We start from the raw sequence: 22423 nt of genomic DNA on the forward strand, positions 1-22423 counted from the left end.
CAGATATAAATGAGCACACAACAAAACTGTTTGACATATTAACACCATTTAGTTTAGCTTCTCAGTAATGTTCTTATATATTGTTTTATAGAAATCCTGTGAGAAAGTGCTATATAATTCAGTTCTGTTCAGGAAAAGTTTAGCCCTGAATCTAAAATCATTACACAAATCAGGGATAAAGACAAAGAGTACTAATGAAGACCAACTTAGGTTTTTTGGACAATGATTTGGCCTCGTTGAGACTCAGATACCACTCTGAATGGATATTCTACCTTAAAAGTCCTGTTTAGTCCAAGGCCAGTCTTATTCATTGTCTAGACCAGTACTAAAAATATGTTTGACTTATGTTACTGATTGTATCCAACACAGAGTCTCTCATCTCTGGATGTTTGTCATCATGGTTGTATTTGCTGTGCTTGATTGTGTATCTCTGCTCATATTCATTTTAACCTGATGTGATTTTAAAAAGAGAATTCATGTAGCTGTATTTTTGTATTTGTTAAAAAAAAATAAACACCCAAACAAATATTCATGAGATGATATCTCCCTCACTTCATTGTAAAAGACTGACAACAGTTTACCACTTAGGACGGTCTGTCCATTTGCTCAGTCGTTACTGTTATGTGTGCAGTTGTCTTACAGTTCGGCAATCGGCGAAATTTGTGGCAAATATTTATTTCAGCTGAGGACGTGTTTTGGAGATGGAAGCGGTTTGATCTTTTTCGACCAGTCTGTAAATGAGCCAGGTAAACTGGCCAACTACAGCTCCCAGAATGCAAGTACACAAAGTACACGGTTTGGTCAGAGGGGAGCGATCGTCAGCACTATTTTATGTCATTAGGTATGGTTGCAAATAGAAGTTGCATGAGAGGGCATAGACTTTGTTAACAGCACGCTGCACAGTCTGCATCTTTTCCAGTAGATATGTCCTACGCAAAAACCACAGTGTCAACAGATGCGGAGAATCGGAGGAGAAGATCTACGGCTGAAAGTTCGGGCAAGTTAAACGTTCAGTTTACGTCTATCCGGGGAGACGTTTATTGCCAATATTAATAAACAGAATCTCAGGAATTCTCTTCCGTGAAACATAAAAGATAGGCTTTGATGTGTCACGAGTCCATACATCTGTAGAACAATTAAACGTTTAATCCAAATCTTCATAAGTAAAATTCAGTGTACCTGCTGAGAGCAGAAATTTAAGAGGAAATTGCCACAGTGGCATGGAAACATTGAAATGCTTGATTTATGGTGGGATTCAGGTTTTTTACTCACGTCTGTTCAGATGAGCCTGTCCTTGCCTTTAGCCTTACAGGTCGTTAATTCACAGTCATTATGGTGGAGATGGCAATATTTGATCGACACAGGTCGTGAACACAAACAGCAAACGTTACATCAGGAGTTTAAAGGCTTTTTTTCTTTCAAGTAAGGACTCGCTTCAAGTCTAGGTGGCCAGAATCATCGGCAAATTTGCTACCTTGCACTCGATATTTCGTGTAACTTTGAAAAACTTCGAAATCTTGAAAAATACTTGTTCCTCACACAAGTTTCAGTAAGGAGTATACTCACCTGTAAGATTTTCAAACTGGCTGAATATGGATTAGATTAAAAAAAAAACAGTTAATATGTTTAAAAACTCTAACATATATATTTAAAAACTAAACTTTAAAATAAGTTTGTCGAAATTGTAACGTTGTGGTAATGAAAGCATCAAAAGATAAACTTCTGCGATCTATGGGGGTTGACATCAAAACGTGTTGCTTTGATTGTACGAAGGCCTTTTTGTGATTATGATGGATATTGGATTGGAAAGCACTAAAAGAATTTACATCCAGACGAGTTATGAGAGGAATCAGTTTTATGAGGATCCAGGCTTACCACTCATACCGTCATATGACCTTGAAAGGTTCAGGTGGCTCATTGTGGGGATTACGTGAGAAATTAACTGTCGATTAGTTTTAAATCGTCTTTTGTGGCCATTTTACCAGGCCATGATTATAGCACGGTGTGATGAAAGAAAAAGACGAAGAAGAAAAGAAGCCTTCAGTAAGAATGTTCTGAAATGGAAATATTGAAATATTCTTGTTTTTCCACCGTGGAATCCATTGAGAATGTGATCAGACACAGTGTGCTCACGCTCTTAACGTGAAGTGGAGGAGCTGACTGAATCCTGTGACCGTCAGCAGAACTGTATTAGTTCCACAGTCTGTGGAAGACCACAAGGCCATGAGAAACATTGAGATTGATGTGTGTGTTTGTGTTTTTTTCTTATGTGACCTCTAGAACCACTGTGGGACCATGATCTTAGGAGTCATCGTCGTAGTTCCCAGTGTGACAGACTCTGTGTGGCTGGCATTCACCCTGAACTCGCTGACACTCCATCCCCATGTGCCTCTCAACACTTTGGTCAGTACACTCGAAAGTGCCACTCTGCTAACAGAGGTGAGATGAAACTCCGCCCAGCCCCACCAAAACCCCATCCGTCCTCTCTTCCTTACTCCCTGCCCACCCTCATCTCCTCCCTGTTTTCTTCTCCTCACCATCATATATCTAGAAATCTATAATACGTCTCTGCTTTTGAGCAGAACTTAATGTTTACATTTTACAGTTTATTTGGGTGATCACTAATCTCAACAGTCAGTACTCAACCAGTCACCTTTGATCAGATCTTATAGTTTCAATATGACTTATTAGTTATTTGTATATGTCTCTTCATAGCACATTCCATTCACTCCCGTTGCACAGATGATGGTTGGCAGGAGGGCAGTTGCAGAACCACTATCCGTGCAGAAAATGAAGTGGAGGCCCACAAACTGGCTAACAACTACAGGGTATGCAAATGAGCTTGTATGCTGATAGGTGTTTTAACTTGAAGTTAGTAATCAGGGATGAGGCTTATTAGTGCTTGTTAAAAAATGGACATCTATAAGGTGTCGGTCTGTGTGTATTCAGTTTGGTTTCAGAAAGTGGAAGAGCCATGTTACGGAGCGTCCTATTGAAGATAGATCAGAAGTCGTCAAGGAGCTCTATTCAGAGCTAAATTACATCAGACCACACACAGGTCAGTGCCTCAACTCATCTTACATTTCCAAAGTCGTTGGCCCAGGCCAACAGTAATTATTCTTCCTTTGACATGAACAAATATATGTGCCCAAAGGTCTTAACGTATTTCATAATTTCAGCTGAGTCGCAGTCATATTTGTCTGTTTTGTCTTCCTCTCTGCCCCAGGCTCATTGATCACCTGTGGGAATATAGCGTATGTGTTTTTATTTGGCTGGTGGATCTCATGTGTGTACCTCCTGGTTAGTCTTCTGATGTTTTGTACCATCATTGGATTCCCTTATGGTAAACAGATTTGTCGCACTGCACTTTTAGTATTTATACTGTTGTTAGATTCTTACATGATGACTGAGCTTGTATGTTTATATCTTAGGGAAACTCTGCTGGAATTTGGCACTTTATTTTCTCTGGCCATTTGGAAAGGCAATGCAGAAGGTAACAGTGTGATCATTATTTCATAACGTGGTCATCTTGGAGACGGTGTCAGGATTGTTTAGCCCGATGTCTTTTTCATGTGAAGTGAAACTCTTTGTTTGCCTTCATCCAACCACTACTTTTTGTTCTCTGTGCTGAAGTATGTCAGAGAAGCTCTGTCCTCTTAGCCTCAAACCCTGTGGCTTTTGGGTTATGCCCCACCAGGATCACATTGTTGGTTTTATTAACATCTTTTTGTGCATCAGCTTTACAGCTGATGAAAGGTTTGGTTAAAAACGTCCTGATAAATGTCCTGAATCACTGTTTTTTCTTTTTGTTTCTCAGAGCAGCAGCTTGGTCAGGAGGTGCTGTGTAAAGTTCCCCAACTGTGAGGCCATCCCAGAGGAGGACAATGAGATAAAAGAGACCAGTCAAGTGAAGGAGACCACACCACTTTTGATTCCCCCTGCACCCATCTCCACAGAGGTCCCCCTGGGTGTCCAAGCAACGCAGCACCCCATAGCCTACTGGGTGAGACTGTCTGTCAAAATCGTTGCCAGTGTCTTTAATAGATACTAAATGATTCTGAACTATGAGATGAAAAGGGCAGTGATGTGCAGACATGTTATTGTTTGAAATAAGTTGGCTTTTGCTGAGTTCTGAGGATTGAACTCAAGCCTGTTGCTCTCATTTGGGTTGCAGTCTCGTCCGAGCACATATGCCTGGCTGTTGTTGGGATACCCACTCTTGGCTGTGATTCACATCATCGCCTGCTTTTTCTCTTGGATGCTTGTCTTCACTGTCCCTGTGGCCAAGATGAATGCCAGGATATTGGGCACTATCCTCCTCATGCCCCCAGAGGAAGTTCACATTCGCCCAGTAAAAAAAGTGAGCGCTCTGCCATTTCTTTGACAGTTTGTTGCAGATATAAAAAAAAACTACAGGTAATGTTTTGCTATTTATTTAAATACTTCAAAGTGTGGAACTGTCGCTTATATCCCATTGCTTTGGAGTATGGAATGCACTGTTTGGAACTCAGTTCTCGAGAAATTTACAGTTTTGACTTGTAAATCAAAAGGAAATATGTTATCACATTGCAGGCTTTACAGTTGAGAAATACTCATTTCGTTTCTATGCGTTTCATTTCTATTATATTGGAATCTATTTAGCCTCAAGGCTGTGAGACCAAAGTCCTCCTCTGTTGCTACAATGCTTTCAACTGGTACTACTACAAATACACAGTGGATGGCATCAACGTGTTTGCTGTCAGTATCCTTAAAAACATTGTGATATTCCTTAACGCTTTTTTTTTAAACCTTCAGTTACCAGGACAGTAAAAATATGATTCTGTAATTGACATTTTTCTTTTCTTTAATAAACTTTAGGCTATGTAGGCTCTAAGCGAAGGGTTTATAGAAGATGTCTCACTGAGTATATTTCTCTATAGTTTTTTGTGTCCTTAACACATCCTTTCCTCAGACCTGCTGCCGCTGGTCATTCTCAGTATAGTGATTGGCTATGTGGACAGAGATGATCACTACGTCAGCTCTGAGGCCAAGTTTGCCACTGCAGTCAGCTCCATCATCCCACTCTCCTACTACATTGGAATGGGCATTGCAAGGTCTCCACCAGCACTGATCATAGCAGCTTCACTTGATATTGATTAAAGCATCGCTCTGAGAGGGGTTTTGATACATTGTTGAAGGACCACTTTATTATTCATTTCAATACCACTTAATATTATTAATTTTTATGTGGTTTAATTAAAGCAATTAATTGTTCAATTCAATATGTTTTATTAGAAGTGTCAGTTAGTATAAAAAAAAGATTGTATAGATGACCCCACCCAAAGAAAATATTGTGGGGAAAAAATAGGACCAGAGAAAATATGGTAATCATTAGAAAAAAGAAAATATCGTTAAGTAAGGACCATCTCTCTTGGTTGGAGTTATTATGATATTCCTACACTGACATTCCTTTGATTCATGTTTTTTTTCTCCCCCCACAGTATTTCTGCACAGAGTAACTTTGCAGTGGGAGCAGTGGTGAATGCCACCTTTGGCTCCATCACTGAGATGACCTTTTACATCACTGCTCTACTCCAGGGTCATCGCGCCGGGAGCAAATGCTATGAGGAGATTGTCAAAGCTGCTTTGACCGGAACCTTGCTGGGCTGCATCCTCTTCATCCCTGTGAGTGTTAATAGAGCTATGCCACGAATACATAATTTTTTTGTAACCCTATCATTTCCTTTCAGTCTGTCTCCTGGATACGTGGGTGTGATGATAATCTTTTTACAGTTTAAACTGTGTAAATTGAAGCTGTTCTAGTTTTTGGAGGGTTCCAAGCTATGTACTCTTCCAAAATAAATTGTTTATGCAGCTATATATTCCCAGTGAAACAGATGGAAGATTGTGTTGTGCCTGTTTATGGATATAAATGCATGTGGACACACACACACACACACAAGCACACACGCACACACACTTATATTACTCTCTTTCAGTTCATCTCTTCTAGATAAACACGTCTCCTTGACAATCATACAAGACATAGAGTTCATCCTGTTCTTGTTGGCATCCATTGTGGCTGTTTGCTCAGTTCTGCTTAATAAAGCTGTATAGACAGTCTGCTTCTTGAGTGCGACCATGCATGATTTGAAAGTTGATGGTGTTTGTATGTCTGCAGGGCATCTGTATGATCATTGGGGGCTGTAAGCACAGAGAGCAGAGATTTAACAGTCGCTCTGCTGGGGTCAGTTCTGCCTTACTTTTCATATCTGTAGGAGGTGAGAACACACACACACACGCACACACACACACACACTGTGCATCGAGGATTCCTTGAGAAACTCACTGTAATAAACTTTTGTTTTTCAAGCATTTTCAAAAAAAAAAAAAGATCGGTGTCTGTAATTTCTCATGTTGTAGGTAGAGGGAAGATGAGCTGTAGGTGCTTTGTGAAATCTGATGATAGTTAGTTTTGTGTAGTCACAGTTGCAGTTATAATTGAATAGGGATGTTAAGCCACCACGTGTGGAATTTCCTTGACTCTTTGTTTGATTGCAGGTGTGTTTGCACCTACTCTGTTCTCTAAAGCCTATGGAAATCTGATGTGTGAGGGATGTAGCAGTTCTCCCGTGAACACCAGCAATGCAATCGTTTGTAGGAACTGCCACTATGACCTGGTATGGCACTGGATGGGGTGAAATAAATTTATATGTATTTTATGTTGGAATGAATAAATAACTTTAAATCAGTATAAAAATTTTATTATGGACATTTTGCTTTTCCCTGCAGAGTGAACACAACCCATCCCTTTTTCTGAGTCATATTGAGTGAGTATTATAACTGAAGCTGTTCCACTGTTTTGAAATATCAGGTTGTGTTTTGTGTGTAATAACAGAGAGCATGTTTTGCTTTGAATTCAGGCCTTTGGTGTATACTGTGTCCATACTGCTGCCTGCTGCCTACCTCATTGGTCTCATCTTTACCCTGAAAACCCATTCTCACATCTATGACATCCACATCAGTGATGGCCACAGCAATGGTCTGTATCCACTGGGGGGCGCCGTTACTCGAATTACAGAGCAGTGGTTACAATAGCAATGTATGGATACTCTGTTCCTTGGTCTCTGTTCAGCAGGGCTGGGGGTCAGATTTTAATGTTGATTCCTGTTCAGTTCTAGGAATTTTACTGGGAGTTAAAATGTGTATGTTTCTATGTTTGTATGTATGTGTGTGTGTGTGTGTGTGTGTTTGTGTGTATGTGTCTTTGTGTGTATATGTGTGTGTGTGTGTGTGTGTGTGTGTGTGTTTGTGTATCAGTACCTGGTCACCATGGTGCAGTAGTGCACTGGTCTCGATGGAGAGCTCTGGTGGTCCTCATAATAGCCACTCTACTGATGGCAGCCTGTGCTGACCTCACCACAGAGAACATCAAACCCATCATCTCCCACTCCAGCATCTCCCAGGTACTCACTCAGACTTCACAGGCTTCTCTACATGCCTGAATTTTAACGTTACATGATATGAGCTGATGTTCTGTTACAGCTTCAAGTTATTGTCCTTTTGTTTGTGAAATAATTAACATGACTTTCACATGAGTTACCACGATGGGGACTTCTCAGCCTGGGGGCGGCACATCTAAGAGGAGGGAAATTATTATTTCAAACCTCCACTGCTTTGTAGCCGTATCCTTTCTTATGAAAGGCATTGTGAGTAAATCCAAAGAAAGCAAGTCTGAGCCAAGTGTAAGTCTCTACGGCTGTTTGATGTGAACGTCAACTTCTCTCTCACATCTGCTGTGATGGCACTGGGGCCAACCTGTATTTGGCATCTGTTGTTTCCTCGGACCTGTCAGTGATTTGTGTGCAAAACTGACCTTCCTCTTTATCTCTCTGCTCACCCTTAAGCCATAGGAAAGACAGCTCATCTTCGTATCTTGGCACTGATAAAACACGATAAGCAACAGTTATTGCTGATAAGCCTTAAAGTCCCGGTGCTATAGAGTGAGGTGACAAGGATTGCTTACATTGTTGGAAGGGATTTCTAGATCTCTTTGGGGACTTGCTGCCAGACTCAAGCTTCACCACTTCCCGACAATTAGGTATTGTGTCACTTCAGTTCACCTTCCTCATTGGGTGCATTACAGTTATGCTTTCAACATGACAAGTGGACCACAAACATTTTTCCATGCAAGAACATGAGAATGATAAACTTCAAGGAGAAACTATAACTCAACCTGTGATGCTGGAATGTTCTGACCATGACGACTGGCTTTTTTCAGGATATGCAAACTGTCTGATGTTGACAAAACCGATGTCAACAGAAATGAGGTTAAAATGCCTCAAGTGAACATTTCTTCAGGAAATGTCCACTGTGGTCTCTGGTGGAAGTCCAGCTTCCGATACCTATTTCTAGCAAAGAAAAGTCCCTGACATCCCAAGAGGACACAGAATTGGCTTTGGTATCAAGAGTTCACAGATGGTAGAATCAGCTGAAATCAGTGAAATGGAGGGTCTGCTAGCGTTTTGCATCTCTGGTGTCAACCTTGTCAGTTTCTGCTCTCCTCCACCACTCACCTCACCAAAAATAGACGACAAGTTAGATGAAAACCCAGAGGCAGCCGTTATAAATATCCCAAGTAGTGAAGGAGTGCTTTATCTGGGATACTTCAGTGCAAGAAAGGGTGATGGCCACAACTCTTTGTCTTCTTCTCTGGGCTGTAATTTAAGTGAACAGTAATGGTCAGAGTCTTTTGGTGTTCTTCTCTTACTATGATCTCTGTGTTACATTGTTTTGAAGCCGAATTTGAGCATGGTGAGGGGCATTCCTTGACAAAGTGCTGACATCAAGTGGACTTCATCAGCACTCTTGCAGCCTGTTCAGCTTGTCTGCATGTACCCTGAGTGTAGATCCATATTTAATCCTAACGGAAACATGCTTACTAAATGCATGCGTCACATCTTACCTACACTGATATACAGTTGTATAGTTTGTATGAGAATCAAATCATATACATATACACATACCTGTTGTCACTGATATCATGTTCATTTTGCACCTGTCATATTTACATTCTAAGGGTAATTGTCAAAATTAGTTTTCATAAGATGCTTTGTACTGTTAACTGTTAATATGTACTGTTAACTATTAATATATACTATATACTATTAACTTTCTAATCTTGATGCCATATAAAGAGAACATAAAGTAATGGAACTTTTCATGTAAAAATCTTGTAAAAATATTACATTCTCTAATAGAGTTGCGGGCACTCAAAGAATCAGTGTGAATCATATTCATATTTACGTGCTATATAGTTTGGAAAGCACATTGATGTTCAGTAAATAAATTGCATATAGGAGAGTGCATAGCATAGATTCGGTACACATGGACAATAAATTGAGTTCCTGGAGAAGAAAGACATTTTGAATTGTGGAATTATTTGTGCAGTGTTATCTTTCTCTCTTTCTCTTCTGCCACTACAGTACTTCATTGGTGTTACCGTGTTGGCCATGGTTCCAGAAATCCCAGAGATTGTTACTGGAATCCAGTTTGCTCTACAAAACAACATTAGTCTCAGGTTAGAGAAACCTTGCTTGTATATGGTGTGGTGCACTTTTGTCTGTCTTTAGTATTGACAGTTTTTGTTTTTCTTCCTAGTCTGGAAGTTGGAAGCTGCATTGCAGTGCAAGTCTGTATGCTTCAGATTCCCTTACTGATTTTGTTCAATGCCTTTTATGTAAGTGGTGCACACATAGCCCAAAATGTAAACCACTCTTATTCATTAAAAGGAAGTTCTGATGTGTGTTTGATTTCTGTGTGATTTCAAAGTGAAGATGTAAAAGGCTTGTTTTTGATTCTGCTGCAGGATGTGGGCTTTGTTCTCATCTTCAGTGACTTGCACTTGTGGGCAAGCATTTTCAGTGTCATCTTAGTGAATTACATCCTCATGGATGGAAAGTCAGACTATTTTCAAGGTAGGTTTTTCTATGTTTTGAGATCGCTTTTGATTTTGCATACAAACAAAGTTATTTCAAAGCTTCTGTTAATTAAACCTAATGATTAGTTAATAAGTCAGGCGTGCTAGAGCACAAGTATGGCAAATATGTTAAAAATGTATGAGTTTTCCCAAGCAATGCTAAGTGCAAAGGTTTCTGTCTTTAGATTTTCAAGTAGTTTGTGTCTTTTGTCTGCTGTGCTTTCAAAGAACCAGCATCCCACTCAGCTGACTACCTAAAGATATGTGTGTGATTTTCAGGCTTGTCCTTATGCCTATCTTCACAGGGACTGCATTAGTGATCGTCTACTTCATCCTTCTGGCTTTGTACTTCTTTGCCCCTTCCCCAATTGGCTGCTGAGCAGGACAATAAACTGCCTCTGCACCTCATATAGTTTTGGATTATTCCTGAAGAATTTATGAAAAACCCATTATTGACCATGTTGTGTTGCATCAGCTGTGTTAGTTTGTGGGTTGGAGCTGAAAGTTACTGTCGAATAGGTCACATGAGTGGACTCTGGTTGTGGTACACCACTGTATTTCATAGTCACAGAGGTGGTTCAAAAACATGGTTTAAAACATTTATTTGTATGTAGGTGTATGCCAACATATCTGTGCATTACCTACAGCAACGTTAGTTTTAGACCTTTTAAGTATGTATATTATTCCATGCATCATCCCTACTTATCCACCCACTGCCATTTTCTACGACAAAAATTTAACTTGGTGTTTGTATAATCACAGAAATTTTAGGTCTATTAATGATTGAGTTTGATGTGAATTATAACACACTTTATCTTTGTATTGTTCTTGTCACTTGTATATTCATGATTTCTCTTGAGGATCTCTAGTGAAGTTTCCTTTTCTACTGTACTTACATCATCGTCTAATGTTCCAAATGTGAAATGTTTTATAAGTTGATGTTGACAAAAATCAAAAACACGTCAAGTCACTTTGAATATATTATGAAGTTAATAAATATTAGTGTAATTCACATTCTTCATCTGTGTGGTCTATGTCATGAAGTCAAAACAACCACTCTGGACGTTAGATATGAAAGAGGCATATGAGGTTAAGCAAGCACTAGAAGATTGAAAAGGTTTATCGCAGTCACCCATTTGAACAAGTTTATTGATTTCTCAACAATGAAAACACAAAACAGGTACACATTTACGGGTAATCGGGAGATGGTCTTAAAACCATATGCACAGCAGGGATCAAAGTCCAGTGAGACCCCTCCAATCCGAGATATGAGGCCTGACCCCATGCACACAAGGTTGTAATCATGCAAAAGAGAAGGAGAAATACAGGGGGCCAAGCTCTTGACCAGGCAATGATCAGTCCCTTCAGAATGTCAGTGAAAACTCTACATAATGAGATGACCAATCAAAAAAAAGGAGAAACGTGGAGTTTGGGGGGGGGTGAGGGGGGGATCAAGGTACTGTAAAAACATAGACATTTACAGAATAATTTATTACTTTTCCTACCTATAATCCCACAAACTGCTGGTGCCTTTCAATCTGTACAATTCCAACGGCCAACAAAGTGTGTATTAAGTCCAAAGTAACCCAGAGAGGCATAAGCAACACTGAACTCAAGGTGCGATCAACTTTGGCACTGCTTAGGGTGAGAGACCTGTCTATGCTACAGAAAAGCATTCTCCTGAAGGGGGATGGCTATCATAAAATTCTGAATATTTCATTGCTGATTCAGCATAACAGATGTTGTCCAACTATATTATTGCTGATATGTGGGGGTTATCTGTTTCTCTGTGGAGTCCCTTGAGTCAAAAGATTAAGAAAATAATCAAAGAATTCATCATTATCAGATAATCTACTCACCCTATTCAGTTCAGTTTGTCTTAGAACAAATACATGCTGAGCAAAAGAAAATGAATGTGAAAAAATAATATGAATTAATTTCACCATGTAAGATGAACACGAGTTCCTTGATTCTGACTGTTGAAATTCAACCTACAGATAAGACTTAATCCTAGAATTTAATTTCAGTTTTGAATGAAATTAAAGTGCTCTTTGCAAGGTCTTGCGTTAACCTCTTAAATAAAGTAAATCCATAAATTAAATGAAAAAGTAAAAATATTCACTGGGAAAGGCACTGAGTTAATTTAGATGAATGTTAGCCAGCTGATTAAATGGGTCTAAAATATGTAATCTTTTGACATTAGACATAGGAAGTTAAGTTTTAACAGAATAAAATAAGACTTTATTTGAATAAAAGCTTTCAAAAGGACAGTTAGGAGCACCATGTTCACAGTGTTGTAACATTTGGTTTAGAAAACAAAATTAAAATTTTCTTTTCATGGACAGTGCCTGATATTTCTGATTGTTTGTAAGGGAGGAGTTTGAACATAATGTGTTTTTGCGACTTAAGTGCAGATGTACCTGCAGCACTTAGTGTTCTTAAGCAATAAGGTTCAACATAAAAAACAGCAAAGAAAAGCAAAACAAAAAAAAAACTTCACACCTAAAACCCAACCCATGCTAATGGTATGACCCAGTGCGCATGGTTATGTCGCAATTAGGAAAACACTTACCTACCACGATTTACTGTTTCTTTTGTTTTATAGATAAGTTTTGATTAACCCACCTGAAATGAGATCTCTCAATCAAAAAGTGGCGAGATTATAATGCTGCACCAGATCACATTTAAAAACAAGGGTGCAGGGAGCAGGTTGGAATTCCACTAATAAAATAAGACAGCATGCTACCCTTAATAATGTCTCTGAGCCTAACCTAGGGAAGGCCAACAGAATAAGGTCATGGTGAATCTAAAACAGTGAAACAAATCATTTTCAGGACACGAAAGTTTCATTGAATTAAGAAGGAAAAAAAAAAAAAAACGGAGTGAAGGGACTTCAAACTGGAAACATTCCACTTGGTTTCGTGCGTATGCAACGAGAGAAAAAGGCATCCCATAGTTTTTGGTTTTAAGGCGGGCTACGTCGAAGGACTGCTCTGGTGGGGAGGGGGCCCTTAAATGAATCCTGTGCTCTTTCTTCAGGCTTTGGGCCTCAATGCCATCTTGTCCAGTCCTATGTCCACACACACACATACACTCACACACACACACACACAGGGAGCTCATTTCAAGCGTTCAATGAGTTCTTGTGTGAGGCCCAGGTTGAGGAGCTGCATGGAGGAAAGGTGTGCTAGGTGGGGGAAAGATTTGAGCAGTCGTTCCCAACAGAGCTCCAGCAGACTGGGCACAACCAGCCAGATTTTAAACAAAGAGCCAGTTCGCTTGTTCTCATGGATGTTAACCACACCACCGTGGATGTACATGCAGCCAGCCTGAGAGGGAAAGAGGGTGAGAAAGAAAGATTTTTTTTAAAAAATCCGGTTAAATATGTGGTTTTTTGACACACATCTAGGATAGTAACAGTACTGCCCATGGGACACACTCTTCATAGAAACGGCTGTGAACTCTTTAACCTGAGGTCCCATCTTTCAGTCCTATTAGCTCAATGCAAAACTTTCTGAAGACACTTAAAAAAAACTATGCAGAGCCTTAATAATCTCAACAGATCATTCAGTTACTACATGGTCAAAGCATTCAACGGGCAATATATAGCAAGAGCTGCCAGTCACACAATCATGTAAACTGATTTTTTTCTTGCTTCTTTTATTCCCTTTTCGCCCCCAATTTAGCAATATCTGATTCCCCTGTATTTCTAACCACCCATCACTTGCACAAACCAACTGCTTCTTTTCACTAGACTGGGGAGGACTTCTCCAGTAAGCCATAATGAATCTGAGAGATAATATGACTTTTGAAGTGGGAATGAGAGTGCACTGACCGGGGTAACAGCAGCACAGTGGAAGTAGGCAGGCTCAGGCATCACTGCTGGCAGCCTTGTCCACTGGAAGGTCTGCAGGTTGATCTTCCACAGGTCAGCCAGGATCAGCTCTCCATTGTAGCCTCCACATATGAACACATCTGCAAGTGAACCCGTGTGTGTCAACACAGACCAACATGTTTGGTTCCGGGATAAAACACCAATTTTATACACATACCTAATGCACATGTTATCAGCATAGGCTAAGCCATGTGTCTGTTACTTAAAGTAACATAACAGAGACAAGAGTTTTCACCAACCGTTTTTAATCTGCACACAGCTGTGACATCTCCTTGGAGCAGGGTATCCTGCAGACAGAACAGAATGCGTCAAGTATTTCACAGTACTCCACACCTAAGTGCTATATTCTTCACATTTCTCACATTCTTTTTACCGTCACTATGCAATAAACATACAACATTTACATGAAAAAAAATTAGAGATGAACAGTAAGAAATATCAACCTATTCTTTCATGTGGCTTGGTAGTTATCTCCTCCCAGGAATTTGTCTCAAGGTTATAGGCATGTATCTGTGACACAGTCAGGGAGAGGGAAGGAGGGAGAGAGGGAGAGATTATCTAAACTCCCGGGGAAAATATGAGTCAAGAAATGCGATTTGGTTTAAAAAAAAAAAATCAATAATACAACACATTTTCTATCACAGTTATCCACAGAAGGCTGGGGGTCTACACACAATACAACCGTACACTCTCTTTACAGTTTTATTTACTAACTTCAAACTCAGGAGAAAGAACAGTACCTTATCTAAAGGGTAGGAGGTCCAGGAGGTTCCTCCTCCTAAAATGTATATTCTCTGCCCATCATGTGCTATTTCATGCCTGTATCTGTTCCAAAGAAGGAGAGAGAGGACTCACTACACAAATGCTGCACACAAAATCATATAATCATTCAAAAGTAGGTTGAAAACAAGTCCAAATGAAACGCAAGATGTGGCTCACCGCTCTTCAGGCAGATCGTCAGGGGGGTTGTTTGGTTTTAAGTGGATCCACTCGCGTGTGGTGAGGTCCAGCCTGTGCAAATCCGTGCTGTAAATGTAGCCCGTCGTCCCGCCAAACACGTAAAGGAAGCCATTTATAATGGCCATCGCCTTCAAGTTAAAACAAACACCATCAGAGGTGTTTTAGTCAACACTACAGCTGAAATTATCAGGGACAAATGGGAAACAGCAAGACATGGAAAAAGAAAAATATTCATTTTTAAGAAAAATAATCCATGTGATGAACACGCATCCATGACTGTATACCCTACAGTGAGACCTCCCCAAAGGATGTTCTGGGGTTTTTTTGTTTGGAAAATAAGTTATGGAACACTTTGGCCTATATGGAGGGATTATTTACACAATTACACAGGTCCCTGTTTTATTTACACACGTCCCTTTTTTCAAACATGACTTTTGTTCTTCAACCTCAGACAAAACCTGAATTTGTTCATAAACCTTTCTGATGGATGGACCACTTGTTTTGTTCAGTTATACCTGTCCGTATATTCTGTTGGGTTTCTTCCCTCTGCAGTTGAGCAAAGACCATCGCTTGTACTTCACATTGCAGACGTGGACGTCATTCCCGTTGTTCTCACCGAACGGTATTCCAGTACCTCCAAACACCAGCAGATTGTTCCCGTGCAAAACAGCTGGAAAATGCACACAAAATTTGCAGTGGTCACTTAACTGCCTTTGAGAGTGACAAAAAATGCCACAAAAGCAATCAATCGATCAATAAAGTCATTCCAGGACGTAAATGACTACCTGAATCCCCCTCATCCCTAGATGCCATTAACTAAGTGTCAAAAGTTACATGCATCCATATTAAGCACCAAATGTTTATTTTCTTCACTGAGTGAGTATTATCTGGGATCAGAGAAAGAATCTCATACATATTGATGAAACACAAGAGCATCTTTATGATCTGTGTTCCCCACAAACAACTTGGCTTTGTCTGGTAATGGCGTGCTCACTGAAGCAGTGCTTGTGTACAGACCTATTAGTAGCAGGTAATTTAGTTAAGATAGCTACAGTTAGCTAATGTGTTACTTGTCATTCACCAGTTCAAATGCTGAAATTAAAATAGCCAGATTTTAGATAATATTCTGTTTCAGATTAGTTAAATAAACTCTGAACAAGAACAAAGATGTGTTCAACTTATCTGAAGGATTTCCAGACTTTGCTGAAATACATGGGTTTTGCCAGTTCTCATATGAATAACTCAAAAGAAATGTGAGCACATACTATCGGTACAGATTTCACCAAACCATTCAATCAAATGAAAACGAAACAAAACATAACTTCCTTCAGTAATTTCTGCAGCAATATATCAATAGGTCTTTACCTGACATGGAGGCAAGCTCAGTGGGCATGTATCCCTCAGTCCGGATCTGCTGCCAGGTGCCTGTAGCAAAATGGTACCTCCAGAGCTCCCTAAACAGTGGGTAGTCCTCATTCTCTGAGCCTCCCGACTCATCGTAGTCTGGGTTGTACCCGCCAAACACGTACAAGTTAGTGTTGTCTGCTACGCAGCGGTGACCGCTTCGGGCTGGAGGAGCACGATGACCTGTGAAGACAAAGCATGTCCAGGTCAGGACTGATGACCATGTTTACTGCAGGATAGGCCATTCACAGACTGCCCAGGGAGTTAAAACATCAATGGAAGCCAAAGCTACCATTGTTTTCAGTTACACACAAAAATTCTTCTGGCTCCCACTTAAAGGTCCACAGTTTCCTCTATCCTGCTAATACTGCTAACCTCTCCTTCCTTAATTGGTTATTTAAGACTGTACCGAAGTTAAATTTGGCATTTGTGTGTGTTGGCTGGCCTCTTGAAATAGGGAAAGAATGATTGAGAGCTTGCCGTTATGCTGATCTAGCATGAAAACTTGAACTCCAAGTAAACTATTAGATGTAGCATTAAATTATAATTAAAATAACCTTAAGATATATCAGAAAATAAAGATCTATATTCCAAAATTTCGAATAGCTAGGTAAAAGGTGTTTGTAAATAGACTATAGGAATGCTGTGTTCAGTCAGTACAGCATTTCTGTTCAGCTCTTCACAAAAACAACGTAAAAATACCAGCTTTAAGATATTTCATCCAAAAAGACGGTCAGACTTCATTAAGTAGTTTTTGTTTTAATGACTTGGGCAAAATGCATGAATATGTGATTCTCAAACACAGATGCAGTTGTTTGTAGCTATGAACTATGAACCTAGCCCTGAGAAAGCATACACTCAACAAAATGTGGCCTACTTTGCATTTACCAGGGAATCATCAGACGATCACATGCGCATTTTCATTTCACATTCAAAAGTGAAGCCCTCAGATGAAGAATCACCTCAACCCTAAAACCAAGCAAGCTAACCAATTACTACCCTTAAAATGATCTCAGAAAACCCATGAGGTACATCCAGATGTGACCATCACATAACTGACTTACAAGATGGGGGGGGGGGGGGGAGACAGACTCACAGAACACAGGCCACTGAGAAAGACTTCCAGATCACACCCAACAAAAAACACACAAAAAACCACACCCACCCTGGCCAGTCTGCAACTGTGCCAGCAAAGCCACAAGGCCCAGGCGAAAAGAGAGTGGCAGTTCTTTGGCACCAAGGTGAGGAAGAGCTTTGAAGAGAGATGGGGGAGGGAGGGAGGAGCTGGAGGAATCGTGCAAGTGGGCTCCACATTGGCTGGATTTTGGTTTTATCTTTTTTTTTTGGAAGGTTTGGCCCAAAGCTGGTGTTGTTACCCACCTTCTCTTAAAAACCTGTTAGGAATCCGGAGGCTGGGGCAAGGTTGGGTGAGGATGCGTCGAGACTGAAGCCAGTGAACTCTCTTCTTAGAGCCTGTCACCACAATCACCGCAATGGGTCAGACATGACAGACAACGCAGGACAATGGCACAAATTAAACAAATACACACATACACACACTGGACAAATACCTCAGACACTATTTGAAAAGGCTTTTCTTTAACGCACAAAAAAGTTCTTAGTAAGTATGAAAAAATATGACATCAGAAGTTAACCAACCTCATCATTAACAACAAAAAAATGGTCCTTTGGACACAATGCAGCTTCGAGAATCAGACTCCGAGCAATTCACTTTGTGGTGACACATGCCCCTCACATAATCAATATTTAAACAGACACATTACTAAACCATTGGACATAAAACAGATCTCTCAAGACAACACAGAGACTCCTTCTGTAAATCCTTTAAGTTTGAGCATTCACTTGAGCTCAGGGACCCAATATCATATAGTAGTGGAATTCTGTACATGGCTCACTCTAAATAAAGTGCCTCAAATAAACTCCACCCCTCCAGATAAACCTCTCATTCTTTGCTCATGTGGACCAGAAAGATACCAAGTGCAAACAGCAGGCTGTAACAAGGAGATAATAGTTCCAACCTAACTCACTACACACAGCTTTGAAATAAACAATCACGATAACACTCGTGCAGAACTCCACTCACAATGCTCACAGCCCAGAAGAACAGCACACTGTGCAGAGCTAGGACACAAACTTTCACAAGGGAATTTTGGGAGGAAAAAAACCTCCAAAAAACATTTGAAAGGGAGTTCATGAACTTCAAACTCCTGGCTAGTGGCTAGAGCTAGAACATGTAAGATACCATTTGTTATAGATAGCTCTGCCTGCCTGCTATGAACTCTATTTCTAGGTATGACATGGAAGCCATTCTGCAACATTGTAAGACCTTGGAAAAGCACTAAGTAAAGCTGGAGTTTATGCTGCTTTTCACTGCAGTGCAACACTGTTACAGCAGGATGCTAAGGATGCAGGCTTTCCTATTTTGTGCTATCAAATGGCTTTATTAATGTTGGGCTCACAAATCTCTTAAACCAACTGCTGGCCACTGTATCAGTTTCCTATGCTGTTTTGTGTGCTAAAAGAGATAATCTGAAATTTAATGATACAGACATTATAGGCCACAAGAGTGATTATTTCACAAGATATTTACAAAAGTAGACAATACTTCAGAAACTGGGAGGCGCAGTTTGCATGTGCAGTCTATATAGGCAGAATATCCCACGACAGACACAGGGTGGACAAAATAATGGAAACGCCAAACAATATATATCGATATCAAGGACCAAATAAGGAGTCAAGCCATCCTTTGCCTTCAGAACAGCTTCAGTCCTTCATGCCTTCATGGAATGCTGTCATACAAGTCCTGAACTACGTGTAGAAGGACAATGCACCATTCCTCAAAATGGAAAAGCCTCCATTTGTTTGAGATATGAAGGAGGTGGAAATCTACTCAACACTCTGTGCTCCAGAACTTCCCTTAGAGGTCCAATGAGGTTTAAATCTAGTAACTAGGCAAGTCATAGAAGGCATTTGAGTTTATCCTGGTGCTCATGAAACCACTCGTGAATTTGTCTAGCAGTATGTGTGGGGGTATTACCATGATGGAATATGGGAACAGCATGAGGGAACAGTTACCATAGGGTACATCAAGTCCTGTAAAATGGCCTCCCTTTTCATGGCTGTTATGTGACTGTGCAGAGCAATCACTGGACCTAATAACTCCCACTAGATGGCTGCCCACACCATTGTGGATCCCCCACCATGTTTTACATTGAGAATGAAAACTGTACTTTGAAGGAATCTTTTGGCTTTCTCCAAATGCAAAACAGCGTGGGTGAAGGAAATGGAGTGAAAGATGACTTATAAGACCACATTACTTTCATCCATTGCTCGGGGGTCCAGGTTCTGTGCTCCCTCCACCAGGTTATCTATCTTTATACAATGGCCTAGGATACAAAGGCTTCCAAATGGCAGCCCTGTCATAAATTTCAGTTTTGTGAAACTCATGACATACAGTTTTTGTTGAGACTGGGTATCAGAGGTGTTCAATTCTTTGCCTATTCCTGAGTCTGTTCTTTTGTGGCATTTGGCAACTATCCTGTTGAGTGTCTTTCTATCTCTGTCAGTGATGACACTATTGACTTGACAATACCATTCCTCTTTGCTGATACTGTTTGTTCACATCTGGCATGTACCGTCATCATTTTTGAGTATGTTCCCATTGACACATCAAATAATACTGCACATTTTTGTAACCAACACACCAGCAATTTGGTCACTAACTGTTAAGCCTCTTTGCAGCTCTATCAGCTGCCCCATGTTGCATTGGAAATTCAGATATCAAAATGAAAATTGCCAATTAGCAGTATGTGTCAGCTATAAAGGTCTGATGATCAACCTAATATGACTCACCTTTGCAGCTGGGCCTGTAATTGTGATTTAGGTACTTCAAAGCTAAACTCCTTTTTCATGTGGTGTTTCTGTTATTTTTTCCCCCACCACAGTATTTAATGCTTTACTGATCTTTAAGCCTTTGTACCACCTCACACAAAAAATGCAGACTACGTCTGCCATCCATAATGACCACTACATTACAGCTATCTTGCCTAAAATTCCCTTTACAGCAAAGAGCTTGCCAAAACATTTGATTCTAAAAAGAGGAAGTGGGATTCAAAGTGGGATTCCTTGTACTCAAAATCCAAACACAAAATGAATTCAAGTCCTAAGATTCCTCATAATAACTCTAAAATCATCAAGGGTTACAATCTGAAGCAGATCTAATGTCTCTTTGCTTGCAGTTTAGCATTTTAAACTAACTGAGGACAGGGACTCTGGTGTGTCAAGAGCCAGGACACCCAGATTACAAGCATTTTTGGGGTGAAAATGATGCGCAAACAAGAGCAGTGACCACCGAGACCTTAAATTTTTTTCTGAGACAAAAATAATTTCATGAACTTCTACATGTAAATCCCAAAAGGTAAATACCTCTTGCCTGAATTGGTTAAAATATTTTCAAATGAATATGTAAACGGACTGCGGTTTGAAGACACTAGCCAGTATTCATTAGTGAACTACAGACCAGTGCATGATTTTTAAACAAGTTAAAAAACCAAGGCCACTTCTAAATGTAAATGAAGGATAAGGTCAATACAGGACACGCTCAAAACGCTTATAGTACTTTAGAAAATGATCATTAAACTGGCTTGCCAGAAACTAACATTTAGTCTGTATCCTGCACATCATGAGATGCAGGGACTAAAGAAGAGCTTGATGTACTCACTAGCCTTTATCAAGAGAAGAGGCTCAATGAATGAAAGGCCAAATTATTAATAGTGCACTAGTCATTTGTTCCCTTTATAGGTTCGTTCGAGGAAACCGTTAAGACATGCTAAACCTTCCAGTAAGACATATGTATGGAGGAATCACGGAGACTAGTTTCGTGCTGATTAACTTGTCCAGATAAACCTCAAGAAGTTCTTCTGCAGCATCACAATGGCTTGCTTAGCGCGACAAATGTTTTTTTCCAGTTCTCAAATGACTAAATCTAGTACACGAATGCGAACTGAGCGAACATTGCATACCTAGTAATGGTCCATTATCCAGTAAGACAAGTCAAGCCAAACGTATATGCTTGGGCGTGTGTAGAAGAGTTGCAGTATTTGTATTTTCCCATTCCTAAATGAAGGAGCGCAGTAAATGATACCGCAAAATATTGCCCCCTAATTCTGATCATTTGCCTTTGTAGATTATATTTAGCAAAACAGAACTGCATTAAGTTAGCTTCGCTAACATAGATTACGTTGATTGGCTTGTGCTTATCTCAGTTATTCCTCACACTACGTGGACAGACTAGACATGACTACCTTAAGTTACGTGGGGTAAAATGCTTAACTATGTTTACCAAATGGTGCACATGGTGGATGAAAAACCAAGTGAGTGTGATGTTATGGCAGGTGACGTTAGCATGGCAGGCTAGCTAGCTCACTAGCATAGCTACGTTAGGTGGTTAACATATGACCAGGCTTACAATAATGACTGAATGTAAGAATCGTCAGCTGATATCGAGTTCGTAATACTGTATTTGCCAGAGTTATTCAAACAGTCGATATACTAGACTACACAGAGGTTATTAGTTTACACTCGTTTTGCTTGCCGGCTATCGTCGGTAGCAAAGATCCCACTGTTGTTTTTTGACTGACCTGCCACTCTCAAAGGAGGCCTCCCTGACAGTTTCTCGAATTTATTCAGCTGGTCCGGGCTGTGAGCATCTTCTGCAGCCGACATTTTTGAAAAAGATGATTAAATCATCAAAACAGCTATATATTAAAACTATCAAATATTTGTGCTAATAATGTATACCAAACAATAACACATCCCATCCTTCCTTTAGAAAACCATTCACAAATTTGCACTAGGCTTAACGCCACAAACCAATCAGAGAGCCCGATATAATATCAGTTCCGCTGTCAGGGCGGGACAAATATCGAAAGCAATTGTCCAGCAAGGTCGGGGCACAATCTATGTAATCTAAAATTGTACTCAGTATTAAGCATGAAAATGATCATTAAGTCTCTGAACACCTATGTTGTTGATTAACGGAGTAAAAATTAAAATATCCGGAATGTCTGGAGCCCTGTATTTATTTATTAATTTACATTTTGTTTTATGAAAGCCGCTGGAGATGTAAATAAAAATTGATAGTCACATTAAGTTAAGTTTGTATTAATGACAAAACAGAGGGATTT

At 40.0% G+C, this 22423-nt stretch overlaps 2 protein-coding genes across 2 annotated transcripts; one reads left to right on the forward strand and one right to left on the reverse strand.

Moving 5' to 3' along the window:
- Positions 1-924: 924 nt before the first annotated feature.
- cax1 (cation/H+ exchanger protein 1) lies at positions 925-10337 on the forward strand. Its single transcript, XM_030786962.1, has 20 exons — positions 925-997; positions 2281-2439; positions 2716-2828; positions 2950-3058; positions 3227-3343; positions 3432-3493; positions 3818-4003; positions 4175-4360; positions 4642-4741; positions 4952-5093; positions 5481-5664; positions 6161-6260; positions 6541-6659; positions 6772-6809; positions 6903-7021; positions 7300-7445; positions 9465-9559; positions 9640-9718; positions 9848-9956; positions 10264-10337. The coding sequence occupies exons 1-20, from the start codon at positions 925-927 to the stop codon at positions 10335-10337; spliced, it is 2310 nt and encodes a 769-aa protein (XP_030642822.1).
- Positions 10338-12710: 2373 nt separating this feature from the next.
- On the reverse strand, positions 12711-21962 carry klhdc10 (kelch domain containing 10). Its single transcript, XM_030784901.1, has 10 exons — positions 21878-21962; positions 17598-17690; positions 16179-16400; positions 15329-15483; positions 14793-14941; positions 14594-14678; positions 14297-14363; positions 14093-14140; positions 13794-13933; positions 12711-13287 (listed from the first exon to the last, which is right to left on the reverse strand). Exons 1-10 carry the CDS (start codon positions 21960-21962, stop codon positions 13078-13080), a joined length of 1254 nt encoding a protein of 417 aa, XP_030640761.1. The 3' UTR covers positions 12711-13077.
- Positions 21963-22423: the final 461 nt, after the last annotated feature.

This window comes from Chanos chanos, chromosome 1 (genome assembly GCF_902362185.1).
Source record: "Chanos chanos chromosome 1, fChaCha1.1, whole genome shotgun sequence".
NCBI lineage: Eukaryota > Metazoa > Chordata > Actinopteri > Gonorynchiformes > Chanidae > Chanos > Chanos chanos.

What these genes read in the sequence shown, in the direction of transcription:
- cax1 (XM_030786962.1), top strand. Translation starts at nt 925, where the DNA reads ATGTCCTACGCAAAAACCACAGTGTCAACAGATGCGGAGAATCGGAGG. An exon ending in CATCATTGGATTCCCTTATG is followed by an intron (nt 3,344 to 3,431) that starts GTAAACAGATTT and finishes TTTATATCTTAG; the next exon opens with GGAAACTCTGCTGGAATTTG. An exon ending in TTTTGTTCAATGCCTTTTAT is followed by an intron (nt 9,719 to 9,847) that starts GTAAGTGGTGCA and finishes ATTCTGCTGCAG; the next exon opens with GATGTGGGCTTTGTTCTCAT.
- klhdc10 (XM_030784901.1), bottom strand. Translation starts at nt 21,962, where the DNA reads ATGTCGGCTGCAGAAGATGCTCACAGCCCGGACCAGCTGAATAAATTC. An exon ending in TGAGCTTGCCTCCATGTCAG is followed by an intron (nt 15,484 to 16,178) that starts GTAAAGACCTAT and finishes TGCATTTTCCAG; the next exon opens with CTGTTTTGCACGGGAACAAT. An exon ending in CCAACAGAATATACGGACAG is followed by an intron (nt 14,942 to 15,328) that starts GTATAACTGAAC and finishes TTTAACTTGAAG; the next exon opens with GCGATGGCCATTATAAATGG.